The sequence below is a fragment of the Setaria viridis genome, chromosome 1, assembly GCF_005286985.2.
Source record: "Setaria viridis chromosome 1, Setaria_viridis_v4.0, whole genome shotgun sequence".
Classification (NCBI taxonomy): domain Eukaryota; kingdom Viridiplantae; phylum Streptophyta; class Magnoliopsida; order Poales; family Poaceae; genus Setaria; species Setaria viridis.
This window is the reverse complement of record NC_048263.2, coordinates 8,473,894-8,494,232: the sequence shown is the minus strand read 5'-3', so window position 1 is coordinate 8,494,232 and position 20,339 is coordinate 8,473,894. Positions and strand designations below refer to the sequence as shown.

The following is a 20,339-nucleotide window of genomic DNA, read 5'->3' as shown; positions in this document are numbered from 1 at the left end:
CGCGGGCCACGGGTGCGCGTTGGAGGAGTGGGCCCACTCGGCCATCCCTTCTCTCGGTGCGCGGTGGGCCCGATCCGGCCCGCCTCGGCTCTTCCTCCCGTCGCTTGGCTGCTGCAGTGCAGTGGTCGCCGGCTCCGTCTCTGTGCTCTCTCCTCAGCTTTGACCTTGGTGGCTCGCCATGAACTCCCTCCTGAGGCCGCCGTTGCCGGGCCCGAGCCTGTGCGCGAGGCGCCGGGCCTCGCCGTCGCCGGCGGCAAGGAGGCTTGGCTCGGCGGCGCTGGCCGTTGGCGGGCGGAGATGCCGCCGCGGGCTGTCAGTGGCGGCGTCGGCGGCTCCGTCGTGGATGGAGGAGGCAGGGGTGGAGGTGCTGGAGGAGGGCGGGCGGAGGAACCCGTCGGTATCTGATTCGTACCGGCCGGCGGGGCTGCCGCGGCCGAACGCGACGGTGCTGGAGGCGCAGGGGCGGGTGTGCACGGGGCCCGGGCAGACGCGCCCGCTCGGGGAGGAGCAGGCCATGCGCGTCCTCGACACCATCCTCCGCTCCGGTGAGCTCACTTAGCTCTTCCTCCTTCGGAATGGCGCGGGCTGCTTGAAAACGAGCTGGTTTTGCTGATAAATTCTGCCGCTTAATTTTGGTGGAAGTCTGAATGACTCTGTATGATTACAATTTAGAAGCTCAATGCAAATTTGATGCACATTGTTTGTCTTAATTCTTGAAACCCGTAAAATCTGCATAATTGAAATGAATTTATGTTACTGGTTAGTTTTTGACTTATATGCTTGCAGACAGTAGGGCTGCTGTGAGTTTCTTTATTTTCCTTGCCTTCCATAAGAAGCTTACACAGCATTTTCTTTGCAAATATTGTAGCAATGGGAGAACTCAAAGAGGAGCCAGTCTCCAGTGCACAGCTGGGTGCATTCTTTGCTGGCATGACAATAAGAGCTAATTCTTTTCCAGAGGCCACTCAGTGGAGTGAGGGTGAGCGGCGAGCCATGAGCATATTTTGGCCACGCCTTGTGCAAGTTCTTCCTCCTGAGGTGAAGTTTATAGCAGACCCTGAAGGAACGATCATGGGTGCAAATGGTTTAACAGGACCTCGTTATGTTGGTCAAGGAACTGGAGAGATGAGACTTGTTGGTGCTTTGAGGGAAGTACTTGCTGGTGGCCATTTAGGTTATGAGGAGGTTCAATGTGTACTAAAGGATATTTTGCCAATTGGATCAAATTCAAGTTCAACTGTGGTTAGTGAAGCGCTTCTAGCAGCATTTTTGATTGGACAGCGGATGAACAGAGAAACTGATCGTGAGCTCAAAGCATATTGTCTAGCCTTTGATGATGAACTAGGTAACTTCAGAGAAATTAGGTAACACTGAGTGGGCTTTGAAACTGGATAGAGAAATCAATAGTGGCATTTACATGGCTTTTTATCAGGTCCTCCTCCAGTTGCTGATGTTAAGTCCTTGACGCACTACGGTGAACCATATGATGGAAATACGCGCTTTTTTAGGAGTACTCTGTTTGTTGCAGCGGTTCGAGCCTGCTATGGTGAGTCTTCCCTGCTCCACGGTGTTGAATGGATGCCACCCAAGGTCAGTAATCTACTAAACATATACAGCAAGAATAGTCATCTGCAAGTGTTTTTACTTTGTAGTAATATTTATCTTGTAGTTCTATGATGAATTTATCTGTCAGTTATTTTTGAGAGCTATTTGTATGGCTTAATGATTAAGGTTTTCAGGGTGGAATAACAGAAGGACAGATGCTTAAATTCATGGGTGCAAACATACGCCTATCTCCAACACATGCCAAGACACTATTGGAGGTGCGGTAGGCGGTACAGCTCTCCGCCTTCTGCGCACTTTTTCTGCAACCCAGTATATTTCTTTCGTTTCACTGCTAACTGCTCTGATCATATCAACCTTCTGGTTGCTTTCAGGATGAGAACGCTGGTTTTGCATACTTAAATCTTCAAGAAGCTTGCCCACCACTGTAAGTTTGGCATTGCCTTGGTAACCTTATAATCCTGATACCAAAGGCATTTCTTCATATTCTTGTGGAGATGGAATCACTAGCTTTTCTTATTAAAAGTGCAGGAAACATATATGTTTGTCAAATTTGAAATGAACAATTTACATTTGGATGCATGCTAAAATGAAGCAGTTATTATGTGATAAATTCATATACTCATGTGGCATGAAGGGGCACTTTTTTTGACTCAGCGTTCTTGCAGATATTCAATTATTGGGCTCAGGGAGCATATTAAGAAACGACCACCAATTGCTACCTCTGAGAAAGTTCAACAATTTGTGAGAGTAAGTTACTCTTTCTCATCCACTTCTGAATTTTTATTGTAAGAGCAGATAATGCATGAGCATTTTGATGATTAAACTGTTCTACTCTTTGTAGGATTCTATGCTTATTTTTTATCTCCATTTGTGACTATGAATACCATGTATTTAATTGACTGAAATCTGGTCTTAATTCTTCAAAGAGTTGATCGAAAGCTTACTGATTTTTAATGAACTACTGACGTAAAGGTTTAGTAAAATATACCATTACCATTTCACAATAAATTGCCTGGAGGTTTATTAGCTTTGGTTTTCAAAGTATTTCTTCAATAGGTTAGTTTAGACAAAAGTCGTGTGAGAATTTCAACTTTTACCGACAATCAAGATGAGTTACTTCTTGTAATAATGCAATTTAGTGTCATAAAGAATTTCGAAGCAAATAATCTGTACTGCCTACTATTTTCTGGGAGTGCTTGTTCATTCTTTGTAAGTTGAATGAGCAGTGTCATAGCACTACTTGACATTTTTTTCAAGTGTATTCTGTTACAAAAAGAATTGTAAAAGCAGCTTGGCCATGTATTGGTTCATGATTTTTTTCCCTCGAATGGCTTATTGGTCTTATTTTTTCTGTCAGGCACGGGGAAGAGAATCAATGATTGCAGGATTTTATCATGAAGGCTATGAAGATCCTTTGCTTATGCTTATGAGAAGGAGAACTGTTCATGCTGGACTAGTTGTAAAGGTAAGCGCAATGATCTTATTTGGTGCCTTTTTGGAGAACTCATTAATCTGTCCTCTATGGAATAAATTAAATCATTTTGAGTGTGATTTCCCATGGATAATACAGTTTCAGTCCCTTTGTCTTTTTGTCAGAACACAAATTGTATTGATGGATATGATTGTTATCTCAAATTTATTGACTTTTACACCTGCAAAAACCTAAGACAAATATATGTTGCTCATATAGGGGGAGGAAGGTGCACTTTCAATGACAACCAAGGAAAGATCAGCTCATGCGTCAAAAGGGCTTCCAGTTAACCACTGTTCAGGGTTCCGGACACCAAACAGCATAAATTCATCAGAGACTGATGGTATAAAAATGATGCCTTCCACACTTTTTACTGACTGTAGGTAGCCCTCATATTATTAGTGATCACTGAGCATATGTTGCAAATTATAGGGTATTTGCTACACTTTTCTGATACAGGTCACTACTCATATGGCAAAAGGGATTATACTACTGCTACCTATGTTAGGGATATGTCAATTGTTTTCAGAATTCTCCTTCACCTTGGCAGTTCATTCATATAAAACAATATGCTGCTTTGTTAATGGCATTAATAACTAAGCACAAATAATTCTACTCCAGATACCTTGTTGTGAAATGCAAAAGAGAATGGTTATTATGAAGTGATTTCAGTCTGATGAGCTTCTCTCTTACCTTTCAGGTATTCCTAGAGAGAGCTTCAGGGTTATTGTGAATGCACAGGAACTTGGTTTTGAGTCCACTGAAACACCAAGAACTGATAGATCAGTAAGCCTTTTTTCCATGGCCCCTTGCCGTCATACATTCATGTTTGTTAACACTCTACGTTTCAAACAGAAATTGCCGGTATGGGTTATTCTTCTGACTGGATCCCCCTAACTGTATCAGGTCCTGAAGAACTTGGAGCTGGGTCTTGCAGCACTAGGCGGTGAGAAAGGAGCGGCCTATGACCGAATAGTTCTTAACGCAGCTATGGCCGACCACTTGCTGGGCTGCAGCGGAGCCGAGGATATCAACGCTGCGCTTGACCGGACGAGAGAAGCCATCGATAGTGGTAATGCTCTGAGAAGGCTCATGAGCTACATAAAGATCTCGCACAAAGTGACCTAGTCTTCGTGCCTTACCTAGTGCTGGCTGTGCAATTTTGGTTTACAAGTCACGACCGAATACCTCGTCCCTGACTGCCTTCCAATCGCCACTAGTTATTACGAGCCAGTGCATGAATATTCCCTTGGAAGGGCCTGTCAATAAGTTTGTTGGGTAGCCACAAGGAACGCTTTGTTGTATTGCCCTGAGAGAGAGGTGGTTGTGGTGTGTAACACGTGTGAATTATCTTCAAAATCAAAAAATTAGACTATACTCACACCATCCCAAATTACAATTAGTTTTGGCTTTTCTAACCACATAGCTTTTGCTATGGATCTAGATATAGCGTATATCTAGATGCATAGTAAAGACTATAAACCTAGAAAAAACCAAAATGAATAGTAATTTGGGACTGTACGGCAAGATATTTTTTTTCCTCCTTAAAGATTCCACGGGGGCTGCCCAAGCCTACATAAACAAGTTTCTAACAGAGATTGTGGGCTTGCGCTACCACTGTGCAACCTGTGTTGTCAATTTTGCACCAGGTAAACAACACAGGCTCTCTATTTCGAAACCATCAAGGTTCATATGAGATCACAGCCTCTATTTTTAGGTCAATTTTAATGCATAGTCATTACATTATTATCAAGATTGAGAAATTTAGGAACTGCGTATGTTAGGTTTCATGGGATGAAACTTTTCTCTCATTTGACGAAACTCCCCCTCGTAATAACCTGTCAAATCAATAACTTAGCTGACGTCGTAACAAATTTAATTCTCATGAAACTTCATTGAGACTGGCCTTGGTGGATGGAAATGCTCATGAAACTTCATTGAGACTGTGGATAGAAATTGAAATACAATAGCTGTCTGAAAAGGAAAAAAACACTCCAACATCTTAAAAAATATAACGGTAATAAAGGAGGAAAAGAACTCCAATACGAAAGGACCGCCGCCGGTTGATGAATTTGATTCCGTCTCCTTCGCGCGCCTGCAGCCCTGCAATGCATCGTCTCCATCATCCGCCATTCCTGCAGCCGCCAAGCTGGAGAGGGGAGTGGAAGGGAACGGCCGTGCAGGCGGGGAGGACGTGTCGAGAACTAGAAATCGCCGCCGCCTCCGCCGCGCGGCGTGCCCACCGCCTGCTCTACGCTCGCCCATCTCCGCCCCGCGCGCGCACGGCGAGGCGGCCCTGGATGCTGCAGAGTCCGCGACGTGCGGTCTGGTCCGCAACGCGGTGCGGATTCAGCGCGAGGTGTCAAGCTGCGGCGATCCGCGACATAGAAAGCTGCCTCGCGTTCGGTCTTCACACCAAGGTATCTACTGTATATCTCATCTCCACGCTCCTTGGACTGAATTTTGCCCACCAACATTTGGGACTCTGTTGAACACCAAGACCTGTTTATAGTTACTGCTAAATGTAAAACTGAATTGTCATTTCTTGCCTGCTTGGTTCTAGTTTCCACCAGCATGATCTGATTGGAATAGCAATACGCATTTTACTTTAGAAGAGGGTCAGAACAGGAGCAAGACACAGAGTGACAGAACATGTTTTTCTAGGAAAATGAAGAATGTACCGCATCATGACCACAAAAATGCATGTGCATATATCAATAAAGAATACAAGCAATCCACCAGGTCCACGCCCTTGACTCCACCGTAAAGTTCCATGAAACAATACCATGGAAACTTAGATTTACACGCTATGACATATTTACAAACGTCTTCAGCATCACAGGAATATTTCAACGCGATGGTTGTGAAGAGGAGCTTCTCCTGTCCCGTCGCTAACATTCTACCACTCAAATGAATAGCTCACAAAGTACAAACATTACAATAATATACATGCTCTAAGGTGAATGCATCACTATGACTTTGGTGAGTCTGGTTTTGTGTTCCCAGGCTTACCTACGATGGCTTTCTTCACCTTTGCTAGTTGGTGCTTTACCTTTGATCCAACGCCAGACAATAGGTTGAGTTTTTTAGGTGCCTTCTTTGTTGCTCCTGGTGCTTCAGTTTTCGTTGCTGCTCCATCAGTGAAATCCTTAGTTCCCTCTACGTCCTTTATCTTCTCATCATAAGTTTTCTCATCTACATCAGCCTTTGGACTTTGCTCTTCATCTGTGCTGAATTCTGGCTTGGTTACGCCCACAAAGTTTTCTTCAGCCTCAGAAGCTTCTCTGGGTGAAACTACATTGAGATCACGTTCCTGGACCTTTGAATCAAACAGTTCTTGCTTTTCGTTAGATTTTATACTCACTGTTTGCTCGTGGCTTTCAACTGTTCCAGGCACAACCTGTTCTTTGATCATGGTCTCTTTTTTGACCAAAAATTGCTGGTCTCCTTCATCACTCACTTTAGGAGACTTTCGCTCAGTATCAGTTTCCTGCTGCTCCTGAAAATCAGATTCCCCTAGTTTTTCTGGGCCCATTGCAGTTTTGTTGTCAGCAACTTCATGTTTCCTATCAGTTTCCTGCTGCTCCTGAAAATCATATTCCCCTAGCTTTTCTGGTCCCATTGCAGTTTTGTTGTCAGCAACTTCATCTTTCTTATCTTGGTTGATCTGCATGTTTGGACTGTCAGCCTGAATTTCAACTGCTGTTTGAAAGTTTTCTACTCCTTTAATTGAGAAGTTAGAGTTTTCTTTCTCATCCATGCATGTTGAGCCTTCACAAATTTCCTTTTCAGGAGCCAAAATCTTCTCAGTGTCACTAACTGGTTCCGTTATATGAGGTTCTTGCTCATGAGGTGTTACTTCAGAGCTTGTGCTTTTCTGAGGATTGTCATTTGAACTTTCTACAGCTTCTTTGGGAACGTTTTCTGTGCCCTTGCTTGCATGCTGCTCCTCTTCTTTCTTCTCTACTTCTTCACACTCCAGTTGAATATGAGGACTACTTGTTGCCTCAATGATGGAAGATTCAGTGGGATCATCTTCTTTTGCACAGGTAAGGTTCTGGGCAGCCTCAGCATCATAAGATGAATCTTTTGCATCAACCACACCTGATTCTATCAGCAAGGGCGCGGACACTGCATCAGCACTATTATCTTCAGGTAAAGATTCATGCAAGAGTCCTGTTTGTTGTTCCCCTAGAGTATCCTCTTCCGAAGCCTCTGTATTTGTTAAATCATTTATGTTGCTCTTCAAGCTTCCATTTTCAACTTTTGTTGACTCCTCCGTGTCTTCCTGACAGACAGTATCAACTGCTTTATCATCCAGCTCAAAGTTCGAAATCTCAATATCTCTCGCTTTCATATTTGTAGAAACACTAGCTGCTTCTTCTGATAACAGTTCATCAGAAATTTTGTCTTGGGGATTGCCTTGAGTGTTCTTATTGGACTCTTCATCAGTATGTAGTGATCTTTCTGTGTCCAGCTTAAGATCATCACTTTGTTCTTTGACCATTTCCTGTGTTTCTTCGGAGCATTTGGCATCATGTTTTTCTTGTTCAAAGGTGAGATTGTCATCCACCTTATTTTCTGTGCAAAGTGGCCCCACACTTTCTTCTTCTTTAGAAATGAGCACGCAGGTATTGTCTTCTGTGGTTTCTCCTTGCTTCCCTTCAGCCCCAGGTTCTGAATTTTCATCTGCAACACTGTTCTTTTTTCCTAATATTAAATTCATCAGAAAATGAGAAACAGGTAAATCTGGTTCAACATCATTCTGAGCATCTTCAATTTCTGTATCTTGAATGTCCTCTTCATTCTTTTCATTTGGAATTTGATTTTCATCCTGTAACTCCCCTTCATTTATTTCATTGGGAATTTGATTCTCTTCTGGTTCAGTAGTAAGGAGCTTCTCTGATGAAGGCATCTCTCTTTCCGTCTTGTCTTTCTGTTCAGGGGTGTTTTCGTCCTGTGCAGCATGCGCAGGAAGAGCAAGCTTATGGTCTTCCATATTCTCATTCACACTTTCTTCCTTTGATGCTGTAATTACAGATGAAACATCAAGATCCCTTCCAGTGTCATTAAAGGTTTTGAGACTTCCATCAGATGGTTCACCATCGTCTCCACTAGCCTACATGGGAAATGGAAAATTAGATTAGCAATACAGAATGTAACTCCAATATTCATTGATTTCTCTCACTTACTGACCTTATTGGTGATGGTGTCATTGACTATTACCGCTTCAGTGGTGCTTGTCTCTGTTTTCTCATGTGAAATGGTTTCATCAATTTTGTCAAATGAACTTTCTTCTATTTCAAGTTGCTGAACATCATCTTCACTAATTTCTTCCTGACATTGCTTGGTTAGATTTATATCTGAGGCAGATTCATCAGCTTTTTCTTGCATAGCTTCAATATCTACATCATTTTGCTCCATCATTGAAAGATTTTCGTCTTCAACCTGATTGCAGGAAAAAAATGGCATAGAATTTTACTAAGAGAAGATTTGACAAGAAAAACGAATTTGGACCCGTATAAGACTGGTACATGTTAAGGATATTAGTACTGACCTTGTGATGTCTGCTTAAGTCCTGCTCAACATTGTTCTGTATGGATGATTCTACAAAAGGTTTGGAAGTGGAGTCGAGTCCCTTGTTTTCTCCAATCTCTTCAATTTCTCTGGGCTTTATACTTGCATTACCATCGATTATTTCTTCGCCTGGAGTTGTTGTATCATCAATTTTGGCATCCATGTCGCATGGTTCACTGGCATGCAGTTGAGGCGCCTCATCCTTTTCAGATTTTGTCTGTGATTCATCATGATGGATAGCATTGTCTTCATTTTGAATTTCTTTATTCTCATTTATTTCACCTGCAATCTCTTTCTCCGATGCTTGAATGGTGTGGACATCATCATTAACCTTGTCTGTGCATTCTTTATCCTCCCTATGCTCTCCTGATTCAACATTCTGAGTAACAGCTGCAGGATCCTGCACAGCAAATATAGTAGCTCCTGAGATTATTATGGTGTCAGAATTACTGTTATGGATGTTTCTCGAACTGCAGATGCATGATGACCTAATTGAAGAGCCATCTGACCATTGGAACTACAAAAAATTTAGTGATGAATGCCACTGAGGCCTGGTTTGGTTCACTTGCTTAAATTTAAGCACCCGTCACATCGAATGTTTAGATACTAATTAGGAGTATTAAACGTAGACTATTTACAAAACCGATTACATAAGTGGAGGCTAAACGGCGAGACGAATCTATTAAGCCTAATTAGTCCATGATTTGACAATGTGTTGCTACAGTAAACATTTGCTAATGATGGATTAATTAGGCTTAATATATTCGTCTCGCTGTTTAGCCTCCACTTATGTAATGAGTTTTGTAAATAGTCTACGTTTAATACTCCTAATTAGTATCTAAATATTGATGTGACACTTGCTTAAAAATAAGCAAAGGGAACCAAACGGGCCCTGAAGTTGCATGTGGTGATGCAGCGAAGATTTTTTTTTTGTACGGGCTGCAAAACTAAACCCCACTCTTTGTTTTCTTGTTATTTTGTTTTTACCTGTATACCAATATTATTATGTCTATCACTTTAAAATTTTCTTATGGGAGTCTCTTTATATTTCTTTTAAAAAAGAAAGGAAAACCGACTCCAAAAAAAATGCACCTTTGGAGTTTGGAATGGTTACCACATATTGCTTTCAAAACATCATTGGCAGTGTTCAGTCAATTGTTTTAGAGGAATATTCAGTCAATTAGATCTTACATTCTCTAGTATAGCATCATTTGAAGGAGCCGGTTCAGATGCTTCTTGACCAGAGGATGCCAAACCAGGTTCAACCTGCAAAATGAGTAAAATGTAGCAGTGCTTTTAGTATGGGTAATGACTAATTAGAGGCTATTAACAAATAATTGCTGCATTGTTCTTTGGTCTCTGTAAATGCCATTCTTATATATTTACTCCTATATTACTTTTACTTCTACTTAATAGTGATCCCACATAATAATTTGATGTACTAAGAGTAGTCGCTGGCGTTTCCCGGAGCTTTCTCAAGATGGTGACACGATGGACCAACAATAAGGAAGGTTCTGGCTCATTGTTCGCCATGCTTTCTTTATTTTTTCTCTACATTTCTAATTTGGAAAGTTAATTTGATCTTTGGGAATCCAACACCAATATGATTAACAAAAGAACATTTTTCAGATGATATTAACAAAAGAATGTAGATCTAATTTCTCACACTTCATTGATGGAAACTCTGAACTGACCTCTTCATTATTAATTTCATAAATTGTTTCATCATGTTCATCAGTAGAATCGTTTGCTACTATGTCATTATTTTCTGCACTCTCCTTCTCATCTTTATTATCATTTTTAGCACCAGCATCTTCTTCTGTTCCTTCATCTGTTCCCTTAACATTGTCAACCTCCATATCCGTGCTACTTGGGGTGGATTCCTCAGATACATGTGGGGCTTCTTCATGCTTAAGAATTTCAGTAATGAGTGCCTCTGTTTGTTCAGCCTGCAAAGATTGCATTGAGTATGAATTTACTCTTTTTGAGTTTCTAACTCAAGAAATCCTGAAAAGGTAACACACGCAATGAGTCCTAAAGTGGTATTTACCTCACATACATCAGTGTCTTCTGTTCTATTTTTGGCACCATTTTCGATATCATCGGGCTCCACAAGTGGTTCCATGGTGAAATCATCCCCCTTGTCCTCATGTTTCTGTTCATCTGCCTGAATTTCTTCCTTCTGATTTTCAATCTCCTCATCTTTTTTCTGTTGTTGATCCAAGTCAACCTTTTGCACAACCTCATCTTGTCTCCCAATGGATAAAGCATCTGCCTCACATGTTTGCAGTTGAAGTGCTACATCATCAGGTTGCTTGTTAAGATCACTAGTTTGCTCACCATCTTCTGTGGTATCATCTTCTTTTGTGACATCTTGTGCTCCCTGAGGATCACTTTCAAATGAAGCTTGTGTTGCTTCTTCAGTGCCCTTTTTTGTGAGAAGTTGCCCACTGATATCTCTTTCCTGAACATGAATTGTGTTCTCTTCTTTATGCACACCTGACATTTCGCTTGAGTTATGTTCACATCCATCCTTTTGCTCTTCTTTGACATGATCGGTATTTGAAGTCTCTAGTCTATCATCACCAGGACTTTGAACAGCATCTTCATCAGTCATGTTCTCACTTCCCTGAGTTGGCAAAACAGTTTCGCCCAAATCACATGCACCATCCTGGATAAAATACATACTAGTGAGTTGTCTTGCAAGGTATGCTCACATTCAAACTAGTAATGTCATACTCAGACTGCAATACTTAGTTCTTTTTATATATTTTTTAAGTCTGCATTTTGGCACTACTGATAGGTATACTTTTGCTATTCAATTACTTTACTGAAAAGTCTGATAGTAATTGGTTAAAAGTTGATCTATTTTTGGTAGGTGCCATCATGTAAGATAAAACTTGTAGTCAATCTATGATCTGATAGTATTTACATACATAAGAATTTGGGGGCTACATCTTTTTATGTGCCTCTTACTGTTCAAACTGCTGCAATGATGTTAGGTTTATCATGATATTTCAATTCAATGCATACATTTATATAAGAAACCACCTTTTGTTATGCTTCATAAAAAACAAATCTCATCTTTCCAAGTAATTAGAAATCCTAAACAAGTATTTCCTACACCTAAGGGAGGTTAATGCACAGAATACAGATACCTTTAGTTCCACGGACGTCTGTATTTCATCTTTGACATCATCAGTTTCATTCCCCGTAATTTCTTCATTCAACTCTGCAGAATGCCCTTCTGGTGTTGTTTCATTATCTGTTGGAGATGGGTCCTCTGAAGTAGCATTCTCTGTTTGCTCTCCATCATTGACGGCTTCGATGCCGTTAATTTCTTTTGTTGCCTCCAATTCGTTCTCTTGCTTAATATCGGAAGTTGGCTCTTGTTTAATATCGGAAGTTGGCTCTATTGATTCCATATTACCTTCTGAAGCTGATTTTTCTATTGCATCAACTTGGCTTGTATGAAATTCTTCTTCAGCTTCATTGGCATCAGTAGCCTTGATTTCTTCCACTGGTTCTAGTTCATGCTCTTGTTTAATATCAACAGGTGGGTCAATTTCACTCGCAATACTATCTTCTGTAGGTGTTTCTTCAATGGCGACAGTGCCTGCGGTTTCTTCTGCCTTTTCAAGCTGACTGTTCTCACTGTCCACATGCTGTGCTGGTTGGACATAAGATTCTGGTTCACTTGTCAGTTCACTCCTTTCTCCAGTTGCATCATCTGGAATGTCAATATTACTTTGCTGGATGACTTCTTCAGCCTCCATTGCTTGATTGTCTTTTACTTCTGGTACTTTGTCCTCGTGCACCTGTTGATCATCAACATTGGGCTCACTGTCTACTGCATGCTCCTCAAAGGTAGAAACTCCGTGTTGTTGATGATTTTCAGTTCCCTCGGATTCAATGTCTCTGGTTTCTTGCACTTGTTGGACATCAGTAGCTGGCTCAGTCCTTGGTAAATTACTTTCTTGATCTGCCTCTTTAGTAGGAAAGCTACTGAGATCTGAGAATTCATCTGTTTTGGCATCTTCACTGTCCTTGATTTCTTGAGATGTCAGATTCTGCACTTGCTGTGTGTCAAAAGCACGCTCGGTTACTGTTGTATTTTCTTCTGTTGGAGTAGTCTCATCAGAAGTAGAACCATGGGGCTCTCCTGGATGTTCCATTGTGTCAGTGCACTTCGTGTTCTCAAACGATTCTAGCTCCAGAACTGGCTCAGTACCATCTTCAGTGAGTTCCTTTATACTTTCAACATGACTCTCATGAGGGACTGCTTCAGTCCCCATGGTTTCCATGTCCATATTTCCTGCTGGCAGGTCAATTGATGTCATAATATCCTCTGTTCCAGCTGGTTCAGCGTCCTTGGTCTCTTCTAGCTCTGGCTCCTGCACTGATGGCATATCAGCAGTTGCACCTGTTTCTACATTTTCTTCTGGAGCTGCTGCCTCACCAAGAGCAGTGTTGCTTTTCACATTTTCAGTGCCCTCAGTTACTTCTGCCAGCTGTAAACTCTCTGCTTGAGTGTCAGAATTTGGTTCCATTGCTGTTGCATTGTCTTCTGCTATTGCCGTTGCATTGTCTTCTGAAGTGGACTGCTCAGAAGTAGAAAGAATGCAAGATGACGCAATTCCTTGAGGTTTATCGGCTTCAGTTTCCATGAAATCACTTGATTCTTGATCCTGGACTTGTTGATGATCAACATCTGGTTCAGTGCTTGTGTTATCTTCTGTTGCAATTTCTTCTGGGACAGATTCCCCAGAGGAAGATGTTAGCTTAGCATTGGAGATATTTGTAGTCTCAGTGGCTGTAGTGTCATTCATTTCTTCGACTGATTCTGGTTCCAGTACTTGTGGCTCACTTGCTATTCCTTCTGGTGCTTGCTCCTCTGATTGAGCAGCATCACTTTGGTGGGGTGTTCCTGCTTCAGTGGCTTCAATGTTGCTCAGTTCTCTTGCTGATTCATGCAGATCAATTGTGGCTGGATTATCTTCTTTGGTTGGCGTCTGAAAGACAGTAGTATTCATTTCATGGGATGTTTCCTTCACTTCTGTAAGTTCAGTGTTCTTTATTTCTTCTGGTTCCGGTTCCTGCACAGGCTGAATATCAGCAGTTGACTTGCTTTCAGGGACATAGTTTTCTTGAGCCGACTCCCCAGCAGATACCATGTTGCTTTGGCCAGAGATTCCTCCAGTTATGATGTCTTTGTCACCATCAATTACTTCTAAAGATTCTGTGATGCTTACTCCCTGAGTGTCACAATCTTTTTCACTTTCTATCTTATGATCTTCTGGAGAAGGCTCATCTGAAACACAGTCTTTGCTTTCCTGGGGAGCTGCTTCAGTTTCAGTGGTTTCTGTTGCTGACTCTGTCTGCTGCATATCAATCTCTTGTGTATCTTCTTGAGCTAAATCATCGAATAGAACATCATTCATCTGATCAGAAGCTTCTTCTGATTCAACAGGTTCTGTGTTCTTTGTTTCTTCTGGTTCTAGCTCCTGCATATGCGTTTCAGCAATATCCTCAGTCTGTAGCACATCCTGTTCTTTAACTGCCTCATCAGCAATCACCACATCAGAGACTTCTTCTATATTCTCAGCTGTGTTTCCCTTAGTTTCTTCGGTTGATTCTGCATTATCTACTTCTTGACTATCACAGGTTGGCTCTTCTGCTGTTACATTATCTAGTACAGTGTCCTCTGAAGTAAAAACAGTTTCCTTAACTTCAACCGAATCTTGTCCAAGGGTGTGCTGAATATCATCATTATGTGTCTCATCTGCTGTCGAATCATCTTCTGCTGAAAGTTCCTTGGAAGGAGTAACATGGCTGTGTTCGGTGATTTCTTGAGCTTCAGTGGCTTCAATGTCCTTCGGTTCTTCTTCTGTTTCAGTCATTTGTGGTTCACTTATTTCTGTAGTACCTTCTGCTTTAGCTGATTCATCTGTTTCTGTGTTTCTACCTGCAGTATCTGGAATGGCATCAGAGTTGTCCAGATTGATCTCCACAGGAGTTTGGACTCCAGAAGGTGCTTCAGATACAACCTCAACATCAGGAATGTTTGTCATGGTTGCAGGTTGTGTGTTCTCATTTGCTTTTTCTGGTTCTAGATCCTGGCCTTGCGGATCTTCTGTTTGCTCAATAGCTTCCAGTGTGTCTTGCTGCACGATGTCACCATCCATTGTAATGCCTAAATTATGTTGATCTTCTGGAACTGCCTCCTCAAAAGCAACACTGCTTTGTTGCATAGCTGCTCCAGTATCAACTTCTTCAGCATCTTTTATTTTTTCTACTGATTCCTGGTTCTGCACTTGAATATTTACAGGTGGCTCCCCTGTTATTGTGTCATTTTCTGGTGTTGTCTCCTCAGGAACTGCCATGTTACTCTGGTGCGCAGTTTCTTCAGTCTTTTCATTCACTGGGCCATCAGTTTCTTCAGTAGATTCTTGATTCAGCACTTCATGAGCATTGGTTGCTGGCTCATCAGCATGTTCAAATTTAGGCACCTCTTCCTGCACCACATCTGCATCCACTGCATCAGCTTGCTGGCTCTGTGGATCTTCCATTTTGGCCACCTCTTCTGTAGGTCCTGCAATAGATGTTTCTTCTGGAAAGCTCTCTTTGTGGTCAGGATTCACAACATCATCTGCCTTAGCTGGTTCCTCCATTTCTATCTTTTCATCAATTGTTACTGGAACAGCACCAGAATCATCCATATGCGGCTCCACAGGAGTTTGGAATCCAGTAGGTGCCTCAGCTTCCTCACTATCGGCATTGTTTGCGATGCTGGCAGGTTGTGTGTCCTCGTTTGCCTTTTCTGGCTCCTGATTCTGATCTCGCTGACCATCATCTGTCTGCTCAATAGAATTGTCAGGTTGCAGTGTGTCTTCCTGAACCAAGTCATCATCCACTGTAACACCTTCTGAATCTTGTCGGTCATCCCTGGGTTCTTCATCTTTCTCATGCTTCAGAAGGCTGCTATGTTCTGTTGTGCTTTCTCCATGGCTTAAACCATCAGTCACCTCTTCTTTATTGATTCCATTGCTCTGATGGGCACTTGTCCCTTCTAGTTCTGCTTCTTCCTGATCATTCTCATGCAGCTGCGCATTTGAAATCTTCTCTTCTTTGTCCATATGGCCATTCGGAGAAGATGCTTCGCCATTTAGCTTATGTTCTGGAGGAAGTTCGAGTTCAGAGGGTGCTTCTACTAAAACTTGGTCCTCTGGAATCTCCAACGTTCCTGCAGTTGAATCGATGGCTTCTCCCACATTCTTGATCTCCATGATAGACGGAAGCTTGACTTCTGGGTGTGCTTCAAAATGGACTGTTCCTAAATCAACAGCTTCTACTTGGACTTCCTGGACAAGGTATTAATAAATCCAGCATTAAAATAGTGCATTTCATGTCACATTGGATAGTCATAACTATATTAATACATATTTAACTGGCTAACATTAGATAATGAATGTTAGTATATTTTAGAATAAATATTTTCCGTAGTCATGAACCAAAAGTAGGAAGAGAATAGGAAATGTTAGCCTATATAATCTTATATTCACTATCCATTGACTTTGTTTAATTGCAGCCATAATTTACTCAAAAGGAAATCCAGCCATGAGATACTGCATCACTGCAAAAAGTGCAAGCAGACCATCCTGCATGACAGTGGCCATTTCTCGTTGGCCAACTGTCTTGCTAGTAAATGGCACATGTAGGTTGAGTACATGTATGAGTTACCATGAACATACTGACTTGTCAAAAAGTACACGGCCAGATGAGTTTTTTCGTCTACAAAAACCTCGGATAATTATTGCATGGAGGAGTTGTCAGAAATACTGAATGTTTCTATTGAGTGTGCTAGTGCTGCGATTTTATGTTTTGGCATGCTTTAAGTAGACTTTTTTTCTCTCTTCATGCCTCTGACTTTCATCACCACACTGGTTGGTTGACGCTCAGTGTAAATTAGTGTTAATTGCTTATGCATGTTAACCTAACCTTTTCATTCTGTCATTCACATCACAACAGTTGACCAAACCGTTAAACTTGTCTATCTTTATTGTTAATATTTTTCCCATGTGGATATGTAGACTGTAGGAGCAGAAAATGTATTATAATCCTTTGACTAACATTATTTTCTCAATATTGGGCGAATTCACATGCCATCTATCAAATTCAGGAGAGCAGTACCAGGTTGAGAAAAAGTAGTTGCACTGTTGCAGTATACTACTTTCTAGGTAATCAAAAGAGAAGAGCAGAGCATATCACAGTGATGCTGATGCTTACCACAGCCCACAGGTAATAGCCTATGGAACTGTAACTTATATTTATTTGTCCATTGAGTTATTTTCTTGATCCCTTGATCCTTGAGACATATACTGCAACACTAACCTATTCTGCATGTACCTTTTTCTTATTCAAATCAACATGAATAAAATTTGAAAAGGAAGGCATATAAACTAAGTTTATTATAAACGACGAGAACAAGATGATTCTTCTTATTTGGGTTCACTTCTTCCATTCTGTAAGGAGAATTCTTTGCTTTAGAAGATTGCTTGTAACAACTATAAAAGAAATGAGTGCAGTGCCATTCTACACAGTTTACTACATGAAGAAGAAGAATCCTTCGTGATACTTAATGGAGATTAACACGTAGCAACTGTGGAATGAGAAATAAGGTACCACAATGGTTTTCCTTGCAAACTGGCCAAAATTTACTGAATAAATAGAAGCATGCTCGATATCCTCATCATAAAGCTGATAAACATCTGGGACAATGAAGCTACTTACGTAGCTCTTCATCTCCACAAGTATGTTGCATGCAGGAAAACAGAAGCAAGCAAGTGATGCAGAAGTTCAGAGACTAAGAGAACCATTTCTTACCGTCCCATCAGCTGCTTCTCGTGTTTCATCTTCCATTGCCATCGCTCCAGATCAGAATGAGAAGAGGAGGAGGAGGAGGAGGAAGAAGAAGAAGAAAGGAAAAGGAAAAAAGAAAGATGGAGTGGCTTCTCCCTGAAAAAGGCTTGTGGGCGCTCGAAAAGCTGGTGGTCTTTATACCAACCTTTCCTCTGCCCCTCTGTCAATATGTTTTCTATTGCTGAGCAGAGGTTAGGAAGCAGTGACAGACTGACAGTGCTCTTGACAGGGAGTTAGCACTTGCTTAAGTGTGATCTTGATTAAGCGGGAGAAGTTATCCCTGAAATGGCAGATCAATGAACATGGAGAGTCAGCATTAGGTGCCAAAATGCCAACTGGTACGTGAGGCACATGGTCGTGGTGGCTGGACAAGTGTGCCTGCGTTCTTGCATTGATGGACCCACAGAACCTTTTCTGTGTGACATTATTGGATCGATAATTGATCAGGGAGTATCATTTTTGGATCCTTCATCATTCGTAATCTTAATGTTTTTTCCCGAGTGCGGCTCAAAAGAAAAGTTTAGTTTTTGGTGTGAGAATACTATTATCTGCTCTTTTTGTTGCTTGGCTTCACATATCAGATAACATGATTGGACCTTACAAAATCCCTTATGGTGCAATTTTTCTCCTAATGGTTAGGCTGCCCTCGTATGTTTTAGTCACTTTCGACTATTTATTCGATCTCTGTGTTCATCTTACCTCAGATTGCACTTGGAGCGCAAGGGAACAATAGATTCGGCCGATGTCTCTGCAGCCCGGAGCAAATCAAGGGAAAAGCAGTACCGCATGAAAGTAACTTCACCTTTTGGTGTCATTATTGTGTAATGTCCTGTTAAACTTGCACTCAAAATTGCTTTCATTTTTTTTTAAAAAAATGTTTTCTTTCAAATTCACGTGACAACACATTATGTTAGTAATATGTCATTATTTCTACACCTTTACTCCTGAATCTTAAATGAAATGATTGCTGCGGTATATGACCAAGAGCTCTTAACCCGTTCTAGCATTCAGAATTATGGTGCTGAGGTTGCTCACTGTGGACTGATTTCTGAAGATTACTGAAGCACAAGGACAGAGAAAGGCGGAGCATTGGAAGCCCCAGGATATTGAATTCAGTCAAGTGGCTGCTGCTGACAGTGATCTGCAGCAAAAGAATTCCACATGTTCAATCGCTCTGGTCTCTGGACAAGAAAATACCAAGTTGGCCAGCCACAAGCGCCTCTCTGGCTGGATCCATCTCACGCAGTCCAAATTCTTCCAGCAGAAAAGAAGCCTCGCCGCCAGGTACGGTCCATCACCTGCTACGAATTATGAAAACCTGAGGCAGGTAATGCTAAGCGCTTGTGCTATTATCCTAGCATATCGCCTCGCCGAAAGAAGGAAGCTCATGGCGCCGCCATTGGAGGATTGACATGCTTGCTCGGCAAAATCCTTATCAGCAAAGTTTCCAGGTCTGACTCAGCACCGTACGTAGATTCTATCATTTTGCTTGGAAAAAAACTTTCAGACGTTGATGTTTTGTTTCCTGGAACTGTTTGCTTTTGCCCCTTGGAATATAATCGTCAGTCAGGGTCCTTTCAGATCAATCTAAGCATAGGTCAATGAGTTAATCAAAACAAATCTTTTTCTTTCAACGCCGTAATTGTTCTGCAATTCTGGTCATGTCAAAGCGAAGTCAGAAAAGAAAAGAAAAGGACTTTTACTGTGCATATACAGTTTCCATTTTTATATATGACATAATATATCCAAAATTTCACATGTTTTTTTTTTTTTGAAACGGCAAAATTTCACATGTGACATGATCTGACATGGCAGAAAAGGAAAAAAGGTGGATCAGAAAAAAAGAAGAGAGATGATGGACCTCTCTCTTCTAAAAGCAGAGGAGGGGTGCCCAATTTTTCGCTGGATGAAGGCAACAGCAGCTGCGAATATGAGGTGGTGATTGGAAACGAGCACCCGGCAACACCAACACCAGCACCGGCCATGCTAAAGCCGTATTGTCATCTTATGCCGCCAAAGTCATAGCAACCTACAGATTTCTCACTTAATCCACGTCATCCAGCATATGGCACGTCAATTCAAGCAATTTCAGGCAGCCCCGGAATATTTGAGAAGGATGTGGAGGACAAACAAGATGTACTAAAGCCATACGTCACATAAAGCCATATTTGAGAGCATCTTCCATTGCCAGCTCCATCGTGGATGCAACTGCATTTTCCTATCCGGTGTGCCACCTCAGATCGAGGCGTCCAGGCCCCACCTGGAATACAGGCCTCCTTTGGAACGTAGCAATTTTATTCACGGTTACGAATTTTTCGAGAACCGATTCAAAATTATTGTAAATTAAAATTCTTGCAAAATGTCGCCAATGCTTGTTGGTCTATGAACTTTTTTCTGGTTCTACAAAGATTTATTTGCTTCTTGTGAAATTCCTGCAAAATTTCTATGATCTGAATTCCTCTGGTGCATATGGTCTCCGAGTATTGACAATGGCTGCTATAGCTTTTGCAGGGTGTCACGTGTCAGTACGTGTTTGCTCCGTGGAGCAATCACCAATGCCGGAGTCGTGTACGCGTCTAACTCGTAGCTCACACTAGCTTCCGAGCGAGTGAATCCGTCCAGCTCGAGCAGCATGGATAGGCTGGCAGCCTGATGCTGATGGCGACGATGCTAATGTTTGCCCCCTCTACTGCAGTGAAAAAGAAACTGGCATTGTACTGCCAGTAACAGTTCATTGATTTGTAGATTCGTCCCGCAAGGAAGTCGTGAGCAATTGGAGGCTGATTAATTGGCCGCATGAAAATTT

General features: G+C 41.7%; 2 protein-coding genes and 1 long non-coding RNA gene across 11 annotated transcripts; 2 read left to right on the top strand and 1 right to left on the bottom strand.

The window, feature by feature from the left end:
• Positions 1-118: 118 nt before the first annotated feature.
• LOC117852902 (uncharacterized) lies at positions 119-4,418 on the top strand. Its single transcript, XM_034735202.2, has 10 exons — positions 119-545; positions 869-1,345; positions 1,433-1,590; positions 1,740-1,823; positions 1,938-1,990; positions 2,232-2,313; positions 2,924-3,031; positions 3,257-3,380; positions 3,738-3,823; positions 3,944-4,418. Exons 1-10 carry the CDS (start codon positions 179-181, stop codon positions 4,163-4,165), a joined length of 1,761 nt encoding a protein of 586 aa, XP_034591093.1. The 5' UTR covers positions 119-178; the 3' UTR covers positions 4,166-4,418.
• Positions 4,419-5,725: 1,307 nt separating this feature from the next.
• On the bottom strand, positions 5,726-17,638 carry LOC117852890 (uncharacterized). 2 transcript variants are annotated; one of them, XM_034735181.2, is made up of 8 exons: positions 17,498-17,638; positions 11,773-15,975; positions 10,665-11,285; positions 10,309-10,563; positions 9,806-9,880; positions 8,595-9,014; positions 8,234-8,485; positions 5,726-8,156 (listed from the first exon to the last, which is right to left on the bottom strand). In XM_034735181.2, exons 1-8 carry the CDS (start codon positions 17,537-17,539, stop codon positions 6,009-6,011), a joined length of 8,016 nt encoding a protein of 2,671 aa, XP_034591072.1. In that variant the 5' UTR covers positions 17,540-17,638; the 3' UTR covers positions 5,726-6,008. The 2 variants fall into 2 exon arrangements, with proteins under 2 accessions (XP_034591072.1, XP_034591080.1); XM_034735189.2 differs by having other exon boundaries at positions 10,674-11,285.
• Positions 15,971-20,001, top strand: LOC117852940 (uncharacterized). Of its 8 annotated transcripts, none has more exons than XR_011897650.1 (6): positions 15,971-16,912; positions 17,215-17,292; positions 17,426-18,354; positions 18,588-18,817; positions 18,892-18,984; positions 19,349-20,001. It is a non-coding gene; the product is annotated as an uncharacterized lncRNA (long non-coding RNA). The 8 variants fall into 8 exon arrangements; XR_011897652.1 differs by having other exon boundaries at positions 17,200-17,292; positions 17,440-18,354; XR_004639984.2 differs by having other exon boundaries at positions 17,200-17,292.
• The last annotated feature ends 338 nt before the right edge of the window (positions 20,002-20,339 follow it).

Excerpts from the sequence above, each read along its gene's own strand:
- LOC117852902 (XM_034735202.2), top strand. The coding sequence starts at position 179 with ATGAACTCCCTCCTGAGGCCGCCGTTGCCGGGCCCGAGCCTGTGCGCG. Across the intron at positions 1,591-1,739 it reads TTGAATGGATGCCACCCAAG|GGTGGAATAACAGAAGGACA; the intron begins GTCAGTAATCTA and ends TAAGGTTTTCAG. Across the intron at positions 1,824-1,937 it reads ATGCCAAGACACTATTGGAG|GATGAGAACGCTGGTTTTGC; the intron begins GTGCGGTAGGCG and ends GGTTGCTTTCAG.
- LOC117852890 (XM_034735181.2), bottom strand. The coding sequence starts at position 17,539 with ATGGCAATGGAAGATGAAACACGAGAAGCAGCTGATGGGACG. Across the intron at positions 11,286-11,772 it reads AGACGTCCGTGGAACTAAAG|GATGGTGCATGTGATTTGGG; the intron begins GTATCTGTATTC and ends TATTTTATCCAG. Across the intron at positions 9,881-10,308 it reads ATGAAATTAATAATGAAGAG|GTTGAACCTGGTTTGGCATC; the intron begins GTCAGTTCAGAG and ends CTCATTTTGCAG.